Below are 20832 nucleotides of genomic sequence, written 5' to 3'. Positions count from 1 at the left end.
TCTCCTACAACTTCTGAAAATCGATCCATGTAAGTACTGCAGCACAGAAGCAAATTCGGGGACAGGATTTACAAATTATTTGGCTTCAAGGGCATTTGTGACGAACAAAAGGTGAGTTTTTATAGAAACTCATGGCTTTTTAGTCCTTAAAAAAATTGTGGCTTTTCATACTTGATAAAATAAGCTAAAGAAAAACTCTCTAATTAGGCCTCCCTCAGATGCTTTTAAATTGTAATGACATGTAATTGTTGTTTTGTGTGTTTTTTTTTTAAATCAGGGTGATTAGAGAAATACAGATTCTGCAAATATTTTTGCCTAAATTATCTAAAAAGTGGAAATAAGACATTTTATCTTCCTCGAGTATCTCAGAAGAGGAGTGAGGGGTGAAGCACAGCGAGGTCACATAAAAGTGAGCAGACCAAACCTCTAACGCCAGGGAACCGAGAGAGCACCCTGTGTTCATCCTACTTTGCTGGGTGAACTTGGGGAGGCCTCCTCTCCCTGTGCTCAAGAAGTGTGTGAATGAGGCGGCCGAGAGGGGGGACTCGGCCGGGCAGGTGACGTGGAGGCTGGTCAGCTGCCTCTGGAAGAACCTCTCCAAGCACCAGAACAGAGAGAGATTGCCTACCAGAGGAAGAACTCAGCGGGTGGCCACGGTGGGTGTCCTGCAATCCAGGCCAAAGGGAAAAGGCTTCTACACGAAGAGGAGGGGCTGTTTCTTAAACCAAAACAGAAAACTCAGCTCCAATATGGTGACTCACACAGCCCAGCTGGCGGGAAGGGGGCACCTCCCCACGCTGTGACCTGCAGATACTAAAAAGCCAAGCTCATTGAGGTCACCCTTGAAGGGCAGCGCTTAGCTGTGGGTGAATCAGGTGGAAAACGCTTTATGCATCCAACCTCTCCAACTCTTTCTGTCTCTCTCTTAATCATGGAGCTAAACCACGGTTATACGCCCCCAGTGTTGCTTAGCTGCCTCACCTTTAGAAGCCACTCCTCACCTTGGGAAGGTCTACAGTGAAAAGCAGCCGGGTTTGCAGAGGGGAAACTATGAGAGACGTCAGCAGTGAGAGGGAAAAACAGATGCAAGAAAAAGCATCATTTTCTTCCATTAATGATTAGCTACACTCACCAATGAGAGCAGAAAGCAAAAAGCTAAGGCTTTGCAATGTTATTTCAGTATTATTTTTCTGAAGGTCTTGCAGATGTTTGCTGAAGATTGGCAGTTTCTTCAAATGTGTCTGGCTTACTGTTGCAGGGACCATGTTTAGCACCTAGTAACAGATGCATCCATTCTTTGAAGCAATATTCAGTGGAGGCTTGCCGGCTCTGAGGGCAATGAAGAACAATGGGCCAAGCCAGCAGGGGAAAGATCGTCACCTGTGCCATAGTTACTGAACACCTACTGTGTGCTAGGTGCTGTTCTGGGATCTGAGGAATGCAGCAGTGAGGAAACATATAAAGACACCTGCCTAGTGGCACTTACATTCTAGTAGGGGAAGAGAGACAATGAATAAAGCAGAGAAGGGGAGAGGGAATAGGTGGGAGTGAGTGTCTGCATGAGTGTGTGAATGTGTGTGTGTGTGTGTGTGTGTGTGTGTGTGTGTGTGTAAGGGGAAGCTCCACATTTCAAATAGATGGGTAGGGGAAGGCCTCCCTTAGAGAACAAGACCTGAGCAAAGATCTGAAGGAAGAACGGGATGATGGAGAAAATGGTTCCAGAGGAAGGTATAGTAAATGCCAAGGTCCTGAGGCAGGAACTTGCCTGGCATGTGTGGGGACACCAAGAAGGCCTGTGTAGCTGGAGTAGAGAGTGAGGGGAAGAAGGTAGACGAGTTCAGAGCTGCCAATTCAAGGGGTGGGGTGGAGGCCTTGTAAGTCACAGTAAGGCTTTTACTCTAAGTGGTAGATGGTAAAGCGTTAGAGGGCTTTGAGGAGAAGAGTGACACAATCCAGTGTTTTTCAACAAACGTGTGTTGAGTACCTACTGTGGGCAAAGCTATACACTTGGGTGCTGAGGACGGACTAATGAACATGACAGACATGGTTCCTGCCTCATGGAGCGTATGTCTACGTGGGAAAGAAAGAAAAGCAAGTAAACCTGCTCACAAAAATAATTCTAGTTGGGATGATGCTGAAAACTAAATCAAGGACCCAGGAGCTTATGCCTCTCGTGTCATGGCATTAAGGAGACTTCTCCAAGGAGGAAATATCATAGGTTGGTCTTAAAGATGCGAGCAAAATGTAACCCTGGGGGGAAAAGGGAACTACATGTTCAAGGGCACAAGAGATCAAAGGATGTGGCCTGTTGCAAGGACAGAACGAAACTGGCACAGCTGGTCCCCAAAGCAGGAAGAGGTGAGTGAGTGACAGGATGAGACCCTGGCATTGGCTGGAACCAGCCCAGGCTGCAGGAGTCACCTGGTAAAGGGATGTGAATAAGAAACCGGTGACCCAGGATAGAAAAACACGACATCATAGGAGAGCTAGAGAGGGAAAGCGGTGCGAGGTGCCCGGCCTGGCGTGGCTCCGTGGTTGAGCATTGATCGACCTATGAACCAGGAGTTCAGTTCTATTCAGTCAGGGCACATGCCCAGGTTGCAGGCTCTATCCCCAGTAGGGAGCGTGCAGGAGGCAGCCAATCAATGATTCTCTCTCATGATTGATGTTTCTATCTCTCTCTCCCTCTTCCTTCCTCTCTGAAATCAATAAAAGAAAATATATATTTTTAAAAAGCTGTAAGAGGTTGGAGGAACGAGAACTCACCTGGAACTTTGGAGGAAGGAGGCAGTGTTTACCTGAGCTCTGAGGGTGCCTGGTTTATCTGTGTCCCGAAGGGGAGAGGACATCCTGGGAAGTCAGATCCAACCTCAAATGCCTACTCAGCCGGTAACAGCTGGGCCAAGCTAGAGCCTTTAGGAGCCTTTTTCTCCAAATGAAATGACATGTGCCTTGCAGGTTTGAGAGAATTAAAAAGTGTTCATAAAGTTCCCTGTGCATGGTAAGTGCCGCACACCTGTCCTCCTGATAGAATATACATTCTGTGGGTTTGAGTTTCTGCTCCCCGGTTTGAGTGAGCGCATAGAACCAGAGAGAGTTACACTTTGAAATCTAGGTGACATTTTCAACACTTGATTTGTGTTTGTTTGTTTGTTTTTTGGACAGAGCAGGGAGAGGGAGAGAGAGAGAGAGAGAGAGAGAGAAACATCCATCTGTTGCCTTCTGTACATATCCCGACCAGGTAGGTATCCTGACAGGGAATGAAACCTGAGATCCTTCGGTACATGGGACAATGCTCCAACCAACTGAGCCACACGGGCCAGGGCCCAACATGTGGTTTTTTGAGGAAAAGGTACATAACTTCACTCATATCTAGATGAGCACCCACTACATGCCAGGCACGGAGCTGGGCACTGGACACACACTGGTGACAACGTGACCCCACATTCTGGTCCTGCCAGTGTACTTGTGGAGCAAACAAGAAAGGAACAAGTGAACAGTGACTTGTGAAAAGTACTAGGAAGGAAAAGAAGGAAGGAAATGTGGGGTGAGCGGGAGAACAGAGGGAGACCATCTAGAGTAAGGAGTGGGGGAGTGGGGATCAAGGCCCTTTCCAAGGATAGAGTTTGTAGGCCAAACCCACCTGAGGTGGCTAGTTAGTCTGGATAATTTAACTCCTTTTCCAAGAAATAACTTTCCAAAGTAAACTGTACTCTGAGGAGGAGAAGGAGGCAGGCACAAGAAGAATTAGGTGGAGGAGGAAGGAGACCACGCCATGGGCCGCGTAAAGGAAACAGCAATAGGAAAGGTGAAACCAGAAAGCAAATCAGCTGTCTTTAAAAAACAAAACAAAAAAAAACAACCCCACCTCCCTCCCTCTGCCCCCCCCCCCCCAAAAAAAAACACAACTCATGGGGAAATTAAAACCTCCTTTCTCTTGAGAGCAGACACTGGCATTGCTTTTCCCAGAAGATGGAATGTATAACATTGACTTAAAGCGATTGATTTCCCATGATTTAACCAGAAGTGAAGTGATGAGTACCATAAGCTGTGAGCAGCCACTTGTGAGTTCTATGAAGCACCCTCGAGGATGCAATTGCAAACACCAGGACATTCTTTTTCTATCACAATATTCCTTTGCAGGAGACAATGGTTTTGTCAATTTTATAGATTTGAAAGAAAACCATGGAGACCCTGTGCATCTTGTTCAAATTAATCTTAGACCTACAGTGTATATCCCACGTTTACTCTGGCTCACTCAAGACATCCAACTCCGCCTTCATCCCCAGAGAAAACCTGCGGATTTTACTGCGGATGTACAATGCATGAGAACATTCCATCCAGGAGGCAGTTTTACTAAAAGCCCTACGTTTTCATGAATTGCCACAATAGTCAGAGCCTGGGCTTCTCCATTTCTTTCTCCAAGAACTCTTGTGCCATGACTGAAGTTGGCTGCACCTTCGAGGTGCTAACTTATAAGAACATGATCAATATGCAGGCTTATGAGTACATACTTCTTAATAGTCAAGATTGAAGAGGTGACTTGAAAGGAAATCTATAAGAAAATCTGACCAAGGAAGCTATTCTACTTGTTTTCTGGTGTCTTTCGAAGAGTATCAGTATCATAGAACCCACTGTCTTTCCCTTTTTGGGTTAGCTACCAGGAAACTCGGTGTGTGTCCAAGCCAGTCCTCCCTCTCAGCCATCCTTGTAGCTGGCATATTTTTCTCCTATTGCTTTTCTATTTATATTGACTACCTTGTTTGAATATATAGGTTTGTGGTTAATTTATAATCATTCATTTTGAACGGGGACAAATAATACGAGTAAATCAATACTGCTTCTTACTCCAAATGTGCACCAGATTTTAGGATCTGTGCTCTTCAATAAACAAAGCACAGACTTCTAGGCTCAGACCCCCAGAATGAACGCCGGCCTCCTTGCCTCTCCCTGCTTGACCTCAGCCAATTCTCTTCTGAAAATCTATGTTGCGATGTGTGTTGTCCTTTTCAGCAGACGACACTTAACACGTTGTTCCTGCACCAGGAAGTGCTGGGAAGAATAACCACTGTATCTCCTGAAAACTTTTTTTCTTTTGGGGGCAGTTATTTTTTGTTGTTATTTTTTGCAGCTTTATTAAAATAGATTTTATATATTGTGTAAGTTTAAGGTACACAACCTGTTGATTTGATAACATATATTGCAATATGGTTACCATGGTAGCATTAGCTGATACCTTCATCATATCACATAATTACCATTTCTTTTTTGTGGGGAGAACATTTAAGATAAACTTTTTTTTAGCAACTTTCAAGTATAAGATACAGTCTTGTCAACTATATTCACAACACTGTGTATTGGCTCCCTAGAGCTTATTCATCTTCTACCTGGAAGTTTGTACCTTCGACAAACATATCCCCATTCCTTCTCCACCCCTAGCCAGAGCTCTTCCTAAGCAAAGCAAAACAAAACAAAAAAACCCTAAATCTCATCATCATTGTTTTTAACTTCCCTCTTGTCTGAGTTGCTTGCCTTAGCCCTAACTCAACCTGAAGACCTTTTTATTCAGAATGTAAATGTGAGGTGTGGGTAGGGTTATATGGTTTCCTTCCTCCAAAATGTTTTCATGTAGCAAAGTAGTCCATGTCAACTTGAAAGAGTCTCAGAACTAGAAGAAGGGACTGTACAAGATAGTTTTGTTGCCCTGGTGGACAATAAAAATGCTGGGCAGGAAACTCCAATCTTGACTTTCAGATGTTGTTTCCAAGGACCATAAGGAGAAGGCAGGTCATGGGTTGGAAGATTACTGTACTGGTCAACATCTTTGGTTGGAAGCCACAGAAAACAACTCTGTCCAATTTCTGTGGGAAATTAACTCACTGGAATGCTACGGGGGAGATAACAGAACAAAGGGAAGGTGTAATACCAGCTGTGGAAGGGCAGGGATTGGGGTAGCTCAGGATGTGTAAGCAACAGGATGAGCTACTGTCTCCTTAGAATGAATGAGCATCTGTTATGTGTAGTCCTATCCCTCTGCTCAAGGGCCAAACTCCAAAGAAAGCATCTGTGTATCCCAGCTTATGCCCCGCAGCCAGTGGACATGTCATGGGAGGCCTTCTTCACAAGTCCAGTGTCTGTGCTCAGTGGAGAAGGGCAGCTCCCTCAAAGCAAAATCAGAATGCTCAGAACCAGAAGAAGGGAAGTGGATGATGGTCAAGCAGAAACAAACAACGGAGCCAACCTCAAGCTTATGAATCGTTCATTAGGGACAGTCATTGGCACTAAGACTTCCAACAAACCTGATGATTCTATGAGCTGCACCATAGTTCACTCTATTATTCCCCTCCTGCGACACCACAGCTAGGTCTCTGACTTCTGTGACTTCAGGAAGCGTGAGAGACAGAGTGGCATCCTGGAAAGCTCTTACCCAAAAGTTAAGAGTCTCAAGTTCCTAAGACAAGCAACCACCTCCCTGTGGAAAAATATGGCCTACCGAATATAACTGTTAAACAGTCACATTTAAGTCAAGGATGTGTTGCTTCGGTGATTCCATCTGGAGACTTGGCTGGGAAACACATGCTTTAAAAACATGGCAGCAGTATCTCTTTCTATAAATTTTTTTACTTTGATCAATTACCAGTGGGAAAATGGTATGTGGGTCAATGGCCTAGAGTAGCCCCTGCCCAGTGGTAGCCTTTGTTTTCTGAGCATACCTTAGAAAACAACCCCTTTTCTGAGTCCCAGGAAGATTTGAGCTGGGCCAACCAATGGGTAATTTGGAGCTGTGAGGAGAAGCTTTTTGATGAAGTTCAAGCGGATTAATCCTACGGGCTAATTTGAGTTGTATTTCTTAGTTCCTGGGTGCAACAGGGACTTTAATTGCACGAACACTCATATTGACCACCTATTTCAAGCAGCCTTTCCCACATATGTTCTATAAGGTCACTCTCTTATTTCCTTCCTGGTGTTTACCATATCTGAAATTAATTCCTGTTTCTTGGCTTTGTTAAAGAGAAAACCGCAGCCCCCAAATGGCAAAACGTGTGCTTTAGCATGATGATTTAGCCAATGACACCAAACCTACATTTAATAGCTGACCTGATTGCTGTTTCAACCTTTCCTAGAAATATATTAATCAACCAGTCTGGAATTTTCTGGTCAAGCACTAGTAAGGCTCTCTGTCACATGGGCCCTCTCTATTTCCCTTACCATCTCCACAGAAAGAAGACGTGATCTGCATGGGGGAAGGGGGGGGAGGGAGAAGGGGGACAAAAAACCAAACCCTCAAGGGTCTCCTCCCTCAAAAGACATTGTTTTGGTCTAAAAATAATCCTTTCTTTGGTTAATAGCTCCATGCCCCACCCTTCTTTCTATAAAAATCTTCCATTTTGTACAACCCCTAGTTGCCCCTTCTAGTTGCTGGATGAGATGCTTTCCAATTCATGAATCACTTAATAAAGCCAAAGAGGTCTTCACATTTACTCGGTTGAATTTCATTTTTTAATGGGTTGTGAAGCACCTGTCTCCCATCATTAAGATGTAAAACTACAAGGTCAAAGTCTGTCTTGCTCAGTGATATCTCCACCTCAGTACCTGGTACACAGCAGGCTTTCAATAAACATTTGTTTTATGACTGAATTGCTACAGATGGGAGAGCATGTGGCTACTCAGAAGACTGAGCAGGGTAACCTTTTGCCCATGGGAGGAGAAGTGATCTCTATTCTTCATTTCAGTGTGCCTACTATGTGCTAAGCATTGGACACACAACAGTGAACAAAGCCAAGACAGTCCCTGCCCTCATACCACTTACAACGCGTTATTTACTAAAGAATAATGAGTCCTACTTGCTCTGCTGACCAAGGATTTGAAAATTATTTGAATGGTAACCACTGTAATAGCAGTAATTAGTAAGAATAAATAGCCATAATTTACTAAACACTTATTATGTGACAGACACTTTGCACATATTACCAAATTCAAATCCTTGTAACAACTCTGTTAAAAATTTAAAATATGAAGCAACTGGGTCTCAGAATGTTGAGAGGAAGGGCCCCTGGTCACACAGCTGGGGAGTGTTGAAATCAGCTGGTCTATGCGACTCCGAAGCCTACAGTATCCACCTACATCTCCTGCTTCACCCAGAAATAGGTAGGCTTCAGTAGCTGGACAGATACTGATTGGACACCAGGGCACTGATCTACTCCCTAAGACATCTCTAGCTCCAGCAGACCACTCCACTGGACCTTATAGGATGTAAGTCCTTCACTCCCTCTCCAGGTGCCGCATCTCCCGGTGATAATTGCAATCATCTACCCGAATGCCTGCAATGGATCAGGTGTTCGACTTGCCTCATTACATTGAACCCTAACAGCTCCGAGCGGCAGATGATATTTTTGTACTCTTTCTGCAGAGAAAGCTGAGGCTTAGAGAAGGCAAGCCTCTAGCCCAGAGCCCCACAGCTGCTCAGGAGTAGCACGAGGCTTCAGGTCACACCTATCGATATCAAACCAGCCGGCCATATCAAACCCCACAAAGCTGCATCCACTCACCGTCCTTCTCCCACCTCCGGGCTTTCACCTGGGCTGCTTGAGGGCTCTCCCTCCGTTTCTCCACAGCAAACACCGTCTGCTTTTTGAAGAGTCAACTCGGGCATCACTTCCTCCAGAGAAGCATCTCAGACCTTCCTTTCTCCTGCCAGTATCGGTCAGGAGTCTTAGGGTGAGAGCAGAGACTCCATGTAGAGCAAACAGCTATGAAGTCAGTCCACGTGCGCCTCGGGCTTCACGCCCCACAGGGCCAGGGAGGTCTTTAGGGCGAGTTCTCATCTCCGCTCCCTCTCCACCTCTAACACCAGTTCAGGAAGGTCTTCCCTAACATGGTAACACACAGGCCTACACCGATCCTCGATCCTCGTGCTAACATCCAAACGGCTCATGCGCCCCAGGGGCAAGGCTTCTGCTCCGGCCTAAGCCCAGGGTACGACTTTTATTGACCCCATTTGGGTCAGGTGCCCAGTCCGGGAAGATGCCGTGCTCTGATTGGCCAGGCCTGGGTCACATGCTCACCGTGGAGGCAGGGAATAGCCCCCACCTTAACCATATGGACTGAGAGTGGGGGAGGGGTGACATCTCCAGAGGAAACGTTAGAATTTAGATGTTGTTACCAGACGGGAGAATGATGATCAGCAGACAAAAAGAACAGATGTCCACTACACACCCCAACCCAGACTGATCGGATGCCCAATTTCATCTTCATAACCACGATTCATGTGGGGTATTTGTTGTGTGATTTTCCTCCCGCACAAAACTATACACTCAAAGGCAGAGGCTGTGCCCTTCTCTTCCTTGTAACGCCAGCACCCAGCACAGTGTCGGACAATTAGAGGTGTTCACATCCTATTTGTTGAATGATCAAATGTACTAATTAATTTATAAGGAGCTCATGGTGTTATTTTAACTTTCGAAGGCAGCATCATGGTGAGGTAGAAAGAACACAGATGCTAATCGGTGTTTCTCAAAGTACAGTCTGGGGAACCAACAGCTTCTGGTTAAAAATGCAGATTTCTGGGCCCGAGATCTGAGCTATTGACTCGGCTTCTCAGTAAATGGGATTCAGGTGCATTTTAAGCGACCCGTATGCGCATTCCTGTTAGAGCCGTGGCCCCACAGACGATCTGAATCATTTGAGTGTGAGTCCCCAGTACCATCTTCAGCAGCTCAGTCTGTTCCTCTTTAAAATGGGGCTAAGGATCTGGAGAGCATTATGCTAAGTGAAATAAGCCAGTTAATGAAGGAAAAATACCACATGATCTCACTCATTCATGGATAATAGAGACCATTATAAACTTTTGAACAGTAATAGATACAGAGGCAGAGCTGCCTCAAACAGATTGTCAAACTGCAGCGGGAAGGCCGGGGAAAGTTGGGGGACAGGAGGGAGGGGTACAAGAGATCAACTGAAGGAATTGTATGCATGCATATATGCATAACCAATGGACATGGGACGCTGGGGGGTGGGGGAGGCCAGGGGATAGTCAAGGGCGGGGGAAAAAAAAGACACATATGTAATACCCTTTGTAATACTTTAAGCAATTAAAAAAATAAATTAAAAATAAATAAATAAATAAAATGGGGCTAAGAAAACCTACATATTAATATGTAATGAAAAGGCAGCAAGATAACACAGGTGAAGTTTCTTTATAAAGTGCTACATTAAAGTTTTTCTAATAATAACTGCTAACTTCTGGAATGTTTACTATGCATGTGTCAGGTGCTGTTCTAAGTTCTAATTATATGTATTAACTCATTTAATACATGTAACTCAAAGCAACCCTATGAGACAGGTACTCAGTATTCCCGTTTTGCTGATGAGGAAACAGACACCAAGTTGTTTTTCCTGATAAGTGGCTGAACTAGGATTTGAACTTGAACTCAGTCAGACATCAGGCTCCTTACCACTTACTCTACTTTCTTCCTATCGATATTTTTTCTTTCCTACACAATTCACCCCCACCCACTTTTAAGGGTAAAATGAAGACAGTGAAACTCTTTGAGGAAAAAGAGCTCTAAATATAACCTAAAACTACAAAACTTCCTTGAAAGGAGAGAAACAATGATGGTGTATCAGTCCGTGGCCTTGACAGAATGCTTTGGTGAATAACTGGTTATAGCAGCCTGTAGTCTAGCTGCAATAGAAAAGTCTCATTCCTAAAATGTACCTTGCTAGATTTTATAACACCTCTGTGCTTTGAAAACCAGAACTAGTCTTTACTCTTCGATGACTGTTTTTATTTTGAATTGGTATATTTCTTCTTCCTCATTCTTTAGTTCTAGACACCAATGTATTTTTTCCACGAAGCATGAGCACAGCCTGAAGTGCAAGCCAAGCCCTCAGAAATGTGATAGTTGTTACCAAGGATTTGAGAGGAAGATACAAAACCTAGAATCAAGATTTAAATGCTGCACTCTAGTATCTGAGATGGCACCAATCCCACAGCAAATGGAATAAATAAGGCATTAAGAAACCACAGAATTTGTTCTGGTTCCTTAGCTGATGGACTCAGCTGAAAACCCCAGCACACCACTAGATTCTGTCTACCTGGCTGTACCGGACTTTGTAAAATAACCCCCAAACGCTTCTGCTGTGGATGCCTGGACGTTTAGGATTGATTAAGATGTACTGCTTGTCTCAGATCCATACCCTTGGTCTACTGTGTTCAAAAAAGGAAACATTAAGATGAGGTGGTCCCTGAAAGCCAGATGAACAACCCCCAGAAATAATTTAACTACTCTGTGACCTGTATCAGCCTTCATTTCCTTGCCCCCTCTGCTCCAGGCAGAATTGGGAAGACAGTCACCTGGGGGGAGGGTTTTCAATGGTCACCAAGAGGGAGAGGAGAACTGAATGTGAACTGGTGGATATGGTACCCCTGGGGGTGGGGGCTATGACTCTAGAAGAGAGGAATAGTTTGGTGAATGACCAGATTACCAGAACTTTTAGGGAACCCTCAAAGGCTGGCCTGATACATTTTTCACTCGTGAAAGAAACAACCAGTGTATGGGGTAGGGACACCAACAGCTTCAAATCAGCCCCTCCCAAAGGGCCGGTGGCTGAGTTCGCTTGCTCAGTGGTGGAGAGCCCGCCTTTTTGCCCGTTTCCTAGCTGGTGGCCTGCTGAGCTCTGCCTCTGTCTGTCCAGTGTCCACCGCGGAGCCCGGCCAGGGCTCCCTTTTCTTGGGCGATGTACTTTCAACCAGTTTTGAGCAGCCCCATTTCAGATTGGCCTTTTTATGTTTGATATAAAGAATAGTTGTTGGCCAATTTCATCTTTTCATCGCTGTTCTCTAGGCCTGAATCCAAGCAGTTTGTCAGATGCTCATTAACTCCCCCTTTGGCTCTTTCTAGTGTGTCTCCTAAGCTCATTGTGCCAAGAACTAACGCTTTCTTTTACACGACTCTCTTTCTCTGCTCCATCAGGGAGACAAATTACTTTCCAAAAGGGATCGCCAGGGATGGTTTAATGAGAATTTCTTTGGGGCTAGGCATGGAACGCAATGTAGTTAACATTCGGTGGACTTAATTGGACTTTTCTTTTCTGCCTCTTTTAAAAAAAATCTGAAGCTATCCTGTTAATCTCTCATTTGTAATCAATTGTGTTGACTAAACAAAAGTCTAGGTCGTCTTTTCTTCCTGTCCCAGACAATCCTTTGTTGCCTCTAAATGCCTCATTCTTGAGTGATCCTGGTCTCGTAGATGGGCCCGATTGTTGACAGTTCATTATTGCGCTTTTGTCCATTTAATCTTTCTTGCTGTGTTTTGCATGTGCATGCCTTAATGAGCTCCGTTGGCAATTAACATGTTTCTAGGAGCAAACTGGTTGCTCAGACGGTTGAGAGGGAAGTGCAGGGAAAAGGGCAACGCAGCTGCCTTGAGGTTGTTTATTTCCCAGCATTTTCTCAAGACTCCTGTCCCCTCTTTGGCAGCCCCCCACTCCTCACTCTCACTCCTCCCCTTTCCCCCCCAGCCCATTCAGCACCGGCACACCTGGATGCCTTGTTGCCTGGTTCAGGCAGCCCTCCATCCTCTTGTGAGCCAAACAGCAAAATGGGGACCTTACAGACCCACTTCTGCAGCCAAGGCAAGGAGCACAGTGCTCCCCCAAATACGTCTGGATGCTGGCAACTTCTCTGTGTCGCCCTTTGCAGAGAGGAACCTCTAACCCGCCTAAGGCAACAGGACTGTACAATCTGTTATGTTCAAGGCTGTGGCTTTGGAACAAGGGGAGGGTTTTTTTTTTTTTTTTGAGTTTTGCTGGCAAGATCGCTGAAGTGTGAGCAGTCATGGACAGAACAAACATCTTGTAGGGGAAAAGATAATTGGAGTCTTTTTGTGTCTGTGACAGGATCCCCCCTCCCCCGCAATTTGATTTTTTCCCCCAAATATTTTTTAAGGGTGGCCTCTTCAATTTAATCAAGGCTAGAATATTAATATGCAGCTGATGACTACCTTGTTTAAGTCGTTTACGGACATTGCAAACTACAAGTCATGCAAACAGTTTAATATGAAGAGGGGGGAAATCTGAAACACTGAGCCCGTCACCCATCAATTCCGATGCACAGTGAATAACTAAGAAGGACTCCCGTTAAGATAGTGACTAAGAACGCTGAGTGTTGCCTTCAGAACCTGCACTGTCTGTGAAAGCTATTCAGTAATTCAGACAAGAGGTCCCCTTTCTCTTCGTAGGACTTTTCAGGTGAGGAATCCTTGATTGCACCCCACATCTGAAGGAAACGGGCATCTTAAGCTTGGGAGGGATGACTTTAAACCTGTGGGAAGCAGAGCGAAGCCCTATAGATACAGAATCATTCTGTTTACCCACAATTACCACCAGATGTGAAATAACACCTTCGCAGGTGAGAGCGATTGACAGGTTAAGTAACAATCAGGTTGGGAGGAAACCACCTCAAGGAGGTTGGAGTAAGCAAAGCTCCGCTCAGGTTAGCCCCAGAGCCCCGGCCACCGCAGAGAAGAGCAGTCGGAGAGAGAGAGAGGCCTTCTGCCCCACTCACTGCTTTTATCTCATCTGCTGTCTAGTTGGCAAGCAGGCCCCCTTCACCCCTCGTCAGAACTGTACCTGAAACACATCTCTCCAGGGTTATGAGCTGGGGACCCTTTCGGTGTTTCTCCTGTGAAAAGAAGAATTTCTGAAAGAAAGTTCTCTCACTTGATGGTTAGAAAGTTATTTCCCCGGATGGGGGCATCCCACCTATTTTTTCATTTATATTTTCTTCTTAAAGGAGCACTTGAACACGATTTCCACACGCAGGCCAACTTTTAAACCCAGTTCTCTAAGAGGGTGCCTTTGCAGCAGATTTTGTGCTGTTTACCTCTTGCCCAAAGTTCTGGAACTACTTAGAAAGAATGTGGGCTTGTCCTGGCCATTGGTCGTTCTCCAAGAAGCACATCTGCAAAGGATCCTTTCAGGAATGCAAGAAGGAAGGGATTTTGGTGGAGACCACTGTCAGGGGCACCCAAGATCTCCCCGAAATGGGGGCGGGCTGTGCGGAGAAGGCGGGGCTAATAAAACCTATTCTGAGAACCCGGGTAGGCACCGACTCCCCAAACCCGCCCTGGAGGTAGCTGTCTGGGAAAAGCAAGGCGGTATTTCCACTTCCTTGGCCGCCAAGCCGTCCTTGCCCATCCCGGGGTTTCCTGGGGGCTGTGGCATCTACCGAGATTTCGAAGTTAAATCTGCCTCTCCCTCTGGGTCCCAATCTCCCCTCAGCGAACTGCAGCCAGAACGAGCTAACATTTAAATTCCTCCTCGCTTCCTCCTCCCTCCCCCTCCCCTGGCTGCATCTTCCCAGACTTGGGGAGGTGGGGGAGGATAGAGAAAGGAGGACGCGCTCCTTTCAGGAAATGGAATTCTAATGTACACGTTCCTATTTCTGCATCGGAGGCACTAAAAATAGCCCCGCGACAGCCTGAGGAAGCTGTCGCCTTCCTCTGTGCAAACAAAACCGACACTTCTTCCCCGCGCAATGGGTCTGCGGGTTGCACCGGCGGCCGGGACCCCACCTTTGGCGGCGACCGGGGCGAAGCATCCACCTAGCAGCCAGGAGCGTCTTTCCTTGGGTCCCCACTTGACGATTTCTCCTCCAAGGACAAGGACTGGAGGCCGTTTAGATGCCCGTGTAGCCTGGATTCGAATCCCAGCCCCACCTCGTCCCCATAACCCTACCATGTCATTTAGCGGATCTCTGCCTCCACTAGTCAGTCCGTAACGTGGGCATGGTCCTCCCCATAGCGAGTGGCGAACACTCGGAAGAAGGGCCTGGCAGGAGCAGGCGCCCCGGAAATGCTGCAAGACGAGCACTGACCGCCTACTGTGTGCCGGGCTCGGGATGGCCAGACAACAAATCGCGCTCACAGTTCCTTGGGGATCTCCTCCCTCATCAATTCTCTTTCCCTCCAAAGAGCCTCCACCCGCCGCGGGAGCCGCGCAGCGTCGCCGCCCTCGCTCTTGCACGACAGGCTGGACGGTGGAAGCGCACGCCGGGCGGCGCCGCGCGTCCTCCCCGCGCCGGGACGTTGTCTAGGAGACGCGGGCGGAATCGCCCGCGAATATTAAGATGCTGGGGGGGGGGGGGGGGGGGGCGGGGCAGGAGGGTCGGCGCGCCCAGCCAGTAATCCGAGCTCGTTGATTATCCAGATTCGGATCAAACGGGGCGCGGCGGCCGGCCCCCTCCTGGGAATGATTAGATGATTAATGTAATGCTGTTTGAAGGGTCTCTGTTTTCTCTCTTAATTTGGGTCATTACTTAGGAAGCAAGCGTGAGATCATTTCAGCAGCGCGCTCGGCGGCGCAGAGGAGATCGCTAGCGACTCAGGAAATGGGCTGCTGCGCGGGGATCCGTGCGGGAGGCGGCGGCGGCTCAGGGGGTGCCCCCCGCGGCAGCGCCCCCGGCACGCGGAGCGCGGCCGGGACCAGCCGCGCGGCCCAGGGAGCCCCGGAGCTCGGGCTGGGCAGGGACCCTGGGCCTCAGGCCTCGCCTCCAGGGAGACTGGGCGGGACCGCTGCCCCAGTAGGTCGCCCAGAGAAGCGACCAGCCCAGAAGCGCCCCGACTGGGCTCGTGCCCGACTGTTTACCCCGCACGAGGAGGCGCTTTGCTCGAGGACGCACCCCAAATTTGCTCCCCAACATCCAGCCACTTTGAACCCCTCTTTTAAGAAAAAGTCATCCAAATAAAGCAACACCCAGAATTCTAAGCGTCGGAACGGTCACCAAATACAAACATTTCATCGCGTGGAGGCCTTTTCACCCAAGCTTTGGGTGGGGGGTTCGCGGGGGGGGGGGGTCTTAGTGCGCAAGCGCAGTAGGAACACCGGTTTGGCCTCACAGTGGTCCCAGCTCCCGGAGGAAGTCGCATTTGGGCAGGGAAATGCTAGAAACGCGTATTTCCTTCTCATTCTTCGGCGTTGCTGAGCTGGCCGCGCCGCGAGGGGACAGGGGGCGGGAAAGAAAACGCGCACAACGATCTGTTTATTGAGTCATATATGCATATATTCCGTGTTCGGATGTACAGGAGGATTTACATGGCTGTAGAAAGACGGCGGAGGGTGCCTTGCTCTTCCCCGGCGTTCAAGTCACAGGCTGGCATCACCCCCGCCGCCCGAGGAGCCGCCGAGGCCCGGCATTAAATACGTTTCGGCGCACAGGGTTTAAATAAGTTTCCCGAATATACAAAGGTGGGAGCCACGCTGCTTGCTGCCAGTCATCGAGGAAACGTGTAACTTTCCAAAAATATGCTGGTTTCGATAAATAGACTTTAGCCTCTCTGCTATAGTTTTGTTTTTCCCCTCTTAATTTTAGACATGAGTTTATAGGTGTGATCTGTCTGGGGGTTGGGTCGGGTCGAAGGGAGGGCGAGGCCGTAGCTCTCAGCTCTGCACGGTCCGCGTCAGGTCCTTGGTGGAGGGGGTGGCCGGGCCCGCGCTGTCGTGGAGTTTGCGCACGTGCTTCTTGAGGTCAAAGTTCCTGCAGAAGCCCTTGCCGCAGGTGGCGCAGGTGAAGGGCTTCTTGTCGTTGTGCGTGTGCATGTGGAAGGTCAGGTTGTAGACCTGGTGGAAGGCCTTGTTGCAGATGGTGCACTTGTACTGCTTCTCGCCGCTGTGGGTCAGCTTGTGGTTCTTGTAGTTCCCTGCAAAGACCGACAACAACCACGTTCGGGGATGGGGTGGCAAGGGGAGGGCGGAGCCGGGCCTCCCGGGGTGGGCTCGGGTGCCGCGCTCAGACGGCGACGCTGGGCTGAGCGGGCGCGACCTCTCCCAGTGAAGAAGTTGTCAAACTTCGTCAGCATCAAGCCCACGGCTCACAGGACTGGACGGCCCAGCCCCCGCCTCAGCCCCGCTCCCCCCACCCCCGGCCCCGGGGCCCGCCCTGCGTTCCCCCCGCTGGGCTGGGCCGGCCCGGAAACTTTCGCGCCCCCAGAGACACCTGGGGTCCAACTGTGGGTTGCTACTGCGCTCCAAGAAATTCTCTCGAACCCAGGCTTTGGCCCTCATCCCCCCCCCCTCATTAAAAAGATTTACCCCCTCTTGCCCCCCAGCTACCGCCTGGACAGCCGACATGCTTTGGCAGATCAAGAGGAGCGCCGAGGTTGGGGTTCTGGGAAGAGTAGCGGTTTCCCCGAGTCTTAAATCGTTCCCACGTGGTGGATTTTGCCTAGATTTTTTTTTTTTTTTTCATTAGAAAGGGGAGTTCCGGCTACAAAGGGAACCTTTTTCTGTAAGGCAACACACTCTCTCCCACCTTCTTCCCCTCTGCCCCTGCCTTCCTCACGCCCCGGCTCCCACATGCGGCGTCTCCGTGCCACCGACCAGGCTCCGGCGAGGTCTACTACCCGCCCGGAGCTCCCACCCCAACCCTGCGCAACCCGATTCCAAAGAAAGGCGGCGCGAGCCGGCGGCGCTCGCTCCCTCTCGCCGGATCTCTTTGCCTTTCCGCTAGCGCGACCCGCCGACACCCAGGTGAGAAGCATAGAGGGCTTCGCCCCGCACGGTACCTTTCTGGTGAAAGCCTTTGCCGCAGAATTCGCAGACGAAGGGCTTGTAGCCCGCGTGGATGCGGATGTGCGTGTTGAGCGTGGAGCTGCGGTTGAAAGCTTTGCCGCACTGGTTGCATTTATGAGGCTTTTCCTGCGGAGAGGGGCGCGCACACAGTGAGGTTGAATGCCGGGCAGGGAAAGACCACCTCGGGGGTACCTGGAAGGAGCCCCCTGGAGGGGCACGGGCTCTCCGAGAGGGGTACGGGGAACCCTTGGCCATCCTCTCCCCAAAGACGTCGCTCAGGCGCTGGGTGTTGCGCGCGGGCCAGGCTGGACCCGGGGCCACGTACCTGGGTGTGGATAATTTTGTGTCTGCACAGCGTGCTGGCCTGGCGGAAGCCTTTGCCGCAGACTTTGCACACGAACGGTCTGGCTCCGGTGTGGACCGGCATGTGGCGGGTGAGGTTATAGTGAGCGTTAAACACCTATGGAAGGACACGAGGGGGCCTTGTGGTGTGTCCATGGGACAGCCTCGCATCAGCCCAGGGAGGCCACAGCTCACCTGGCCCAAGCGACACCCCTCCCCCCAACCAGAGCCCCTTTCATTCTGCCAAGGGCTTCCCAACCCTCTGCTCTCGCCAGCTGTGTGTGGCCAGTGACCACGGCATCCCCATTTTACAGAACAGGAAACTGAGGCCCCCAGACTGAAGTAGACAGCTATTGGGGAGCTCCTAAACTTGAGAAAGGGGAGTGACAGGCATCCCCAAGAAAGCAGCCGCCGCTGCTCACACCTCCCAGACCCCACGGACCCCAGGCCTCACCTTGCCGCACACCTCGCAGGTGAAGTTTTTCGGCTTCCCGTCCGCGGAGGCACCGGGCAGCTTGCCGTGGCCCTTGACGCCTCCGCGCTCGGCGGTCAGGGCCGAGTTCTCCTTCAGCACCTGCTCCAGCGGCGCGGGCAGGCGCTCCTTATGGGCGTAGGGCGCCGGGTGGGGGAACTTGTCCGCGGCCAGGCCGGCCAACTTGGCGTTCTCCAGCAAAAAGAGCTTGGGGTGCGCCGCCAGGGCGGCGGGGGCCTGTGCTGCGTTGAGGAGGCCGGATGGGAAGAGGTGGCCGCCTAGAAGCTCAGATGGCGGGTAGGCGGCCGAGTCCAGGTAGTTGAAGTAGTAGAGCGAGCCGCTGGCCGGCAGCCCCACCGCGTGGTTGATGACCTGCGGCTTGATGACCCTGCCCGCGGGCAGCGCGGACGGCGCCAGGCCCAGCTCGGCCTTGCAGCACACGCCACAGTTGGTTTTGCACAAGCCGCTGGCGCCGCACACCGAAGCCCCCCCGCCGCCGCCACCCGCCCGGAGGCTGCCTTTCCAGAGCTCGGAGTAGCTGAGCAGCGTCTTGGACGGCATGTCGTAGCCCAGGGGCTGGAGGGGGATCATGCAGGGCAGCGGCGAGCAGAGGTTGAGCAGTTTCTTGCCCTGGCCGCTGTCTGCCTCCAGGGCCCCCGGCCGGGGCTCAAAGGGCGCACGGGGCTCCGACGTCTTAGCCATGATGCGCTCGATGGAGAAGGCCAGCGTCTTGGAAGTGGCCGGTGACGCTCCGGCTCGGGGACAGGCCGGGGGCACCATGGTCTCCAGGGAAGCCGAGCTGGCCATGGCGCTCCGAGCCGAGCCGTGCAGACTGGGCCGGGGCGCAGCCTCTTTCCTCTAAGTCTGCATTCCGGAAAGGGCAGGGAGGGAAACCGCCGTTTAATAAGCACCTAGCCGGGTCCAGGTCACCCATTTGCATTCAAATGAACAGGGGCAGAACAAAGTGCACCCAAGGGTACCAAATTACCGCCCGTCAATCCAGCGCGCCAAGGAACCCACCAGCCCTGCCCGGGACTTTCAAAGGGGGAGAGGGGAGGGTTTACAAAGGACTAGGAAAGAGAGAGAGAGAGAGAGAAAGGGAGAAAGAAAGAAAAGAGCCTCAAATGAAGCCCCCTGAGCTGGTCCCGAGACCCCGGCCTCCGGCACGCGTGCTGGGAGCTGGACAGTGAAGGGCAAAGTTACAGGGACCGGAGAGCCACCAGGCATTTACCTCTTTCCCCCACCGCCACGGAGATGCCTTCCGAGCCATGCAGCGCGTTTCCTCTGTCACATTTTGATGGCAAACATCTTCCCCTCCGCGTGAGATCACTGTCTTTTACATTCAGCTGACATCACATGAAGTCACTTCAAGTGGAATGACTCGGGCGGCGGCGCGGCTCCGCCAGCGGCCCCTGTGTCCCCCGCGCTTGCCGGCCGCCGCCGCCGCCACCGCCCCTCAAACTTTAAAAGGAGGCAACTGGCGCCCGCGCTCCCCTTGGGAAAGTGCGAGCGGTTCGCGAATCGGGAAGGAGGGGAGAGATGGGAGGGGGAGGGGGAGGAATCGTGATGGTTTTGCCGGTGGAAAAAAAAGGGGGGGGGAGCCCAAACCCAGGCAGAGTTCCGTGCGTGATTCACAACTTTGGGGGCCTATAGGTTTGGGGGACGCGGGGAGGACAGGGGGCCCTGGTCTCGCCGTCCCAGAGGGCCCCGGAGTGTCCATCTAGTTGCCGAAGTCTCCCTTCGCCCTCTGCAGCCGAGCTGGGCATCGCGCTAATAAACTGCCATTTACCCACGGAGCCGGCGCCAGCCCCGAACACGCGCAAATGATAATTACCTCATTAGGATGTGGCGCATGGACGCGAGCGCCGCGTTTGGAGGGCGAACTTGTTAATGGGGAAATATTAATTTATGCAAAAACAACGAGCTGGCCTCGGCTGGCGTCGGAGGTCGGGAGCGAGCTCCCACCGCCTAAGGACGACCCCGAAGCGTCGGGAAGGGCAAGGCCGCGCGCCCAGGTCGCCTGAACCAGGGCGACCGGCGGGGGCACCTCCCCCTCCCTGGCCAGCCCCCTGCCTTCGGCTGCGGGAGGCTGCGCGGCCAGCTGGCGGACTGTTTGAGATCCTAATCGATCAGCATCGCTGATTTGTGATCGGGTGTCGGCGGCAAAGCCCGGCTCTGCTGTTGGTTTAGGGCTGCGTGCGGGGAGAATCCGGAGGGCAGCTCTCCCCGCTGCTGGGTACTTGCTGTTTGTATAATTGAGAAGGTCCGATCTCCACCTGTTTAAGGAGCAGATTGAAACAGCAGAACCTCCCCTGGATCCTATTAAAACGCTTTTCCTCCCAAGGCCATTCAGTCGAACCAATTTTCCGAAGTGATTCATAGAGCTGCATTCTGCCAGGCAGCTCTTTCACTTTTAGCCACTAAAGCACCGCGTGGAACCGGGTTTT

General features: G+C 50.6%; 1 protein-coding gene across 1 annotated transcript; it reads right to left on the bottom strand.

The window, feature by feature from the left end:
- Nucleotides 1–16051: 16051 nt before the first annotated feature.
- On the bottom strand, nucleotides 16052–19866 carry FEZF2 (FEZ family zinc finger 2). The gene is made up of 5 exons (XM_036333834.1): nucleotides 19617–19866; nucleotides 18368–19249; nucleotides 17897–18031; nucleotides 17565–17697; nucleotides 16052–16700 (listed from the first exon to the last, which is right to left on the bottom strand). The coding sequence occupies exons 2-5, from the start codon at nucleotides 19190–19192 to the stop codon at nucleotides 16441–16443; spliced, it is 1353 nt and encodes a 450-aa protein (XP_036189727.1). The 5' UTR covers nucleotides 19193–19249; nucleotides 19617–19866; the 3' UTR covers nucleotides 16052–16440.
- Between the last annotated feature and the right edge of the window lie 966 nt (nucleotides 19867–20832).

Source organism: Myotis myotis, unplaced genomic scaffold (assembly GCF_014108235.1).
Source record: "Myotis myotis isolate mMyoMyo1 unplaced genomic scaffold, mMyoMyo1.p scaffold_m19_p_13, whole genome shotgun sequence".
NCBI classification, from domain to species: Eukaryota; Metazoa; Chordata; class Mammalia; order Chiroptera; family Vespertilionidae; genus Myotis; species Myotis myotis.
The sequence above is the reverse complement of the archived record's forward strand: the minus strand, read 5'-3'. Positions and strand labels throughout refer to the sequence as shown.

Excerpts from the sequence above, each read along its gene's own strand:
- FEZF2 (XM_036333834.1), bottom strand. The coding sequence starts at position 19,192 with ATGGCCAGCTCGGCTTCCCTGGAGACCATGGTGCCCCCGGCCTGTCCC. Across the intron at positions 17,698-17,896 it reads ACAAAATTATCCACACCCAG|GAAAAGCCTCATAAATGCAA; the intron begins GTACGTGGCCCC and ends CCCTCTCCGCAG. Across the intron at positions 16,701-17,564 it reads CAAAGGCTTTCACCAGAAAG|GGAACTACAAGAACCACAAG; the intron begins GTACCGTGCGGG and ends CGGTCTTTGCAG.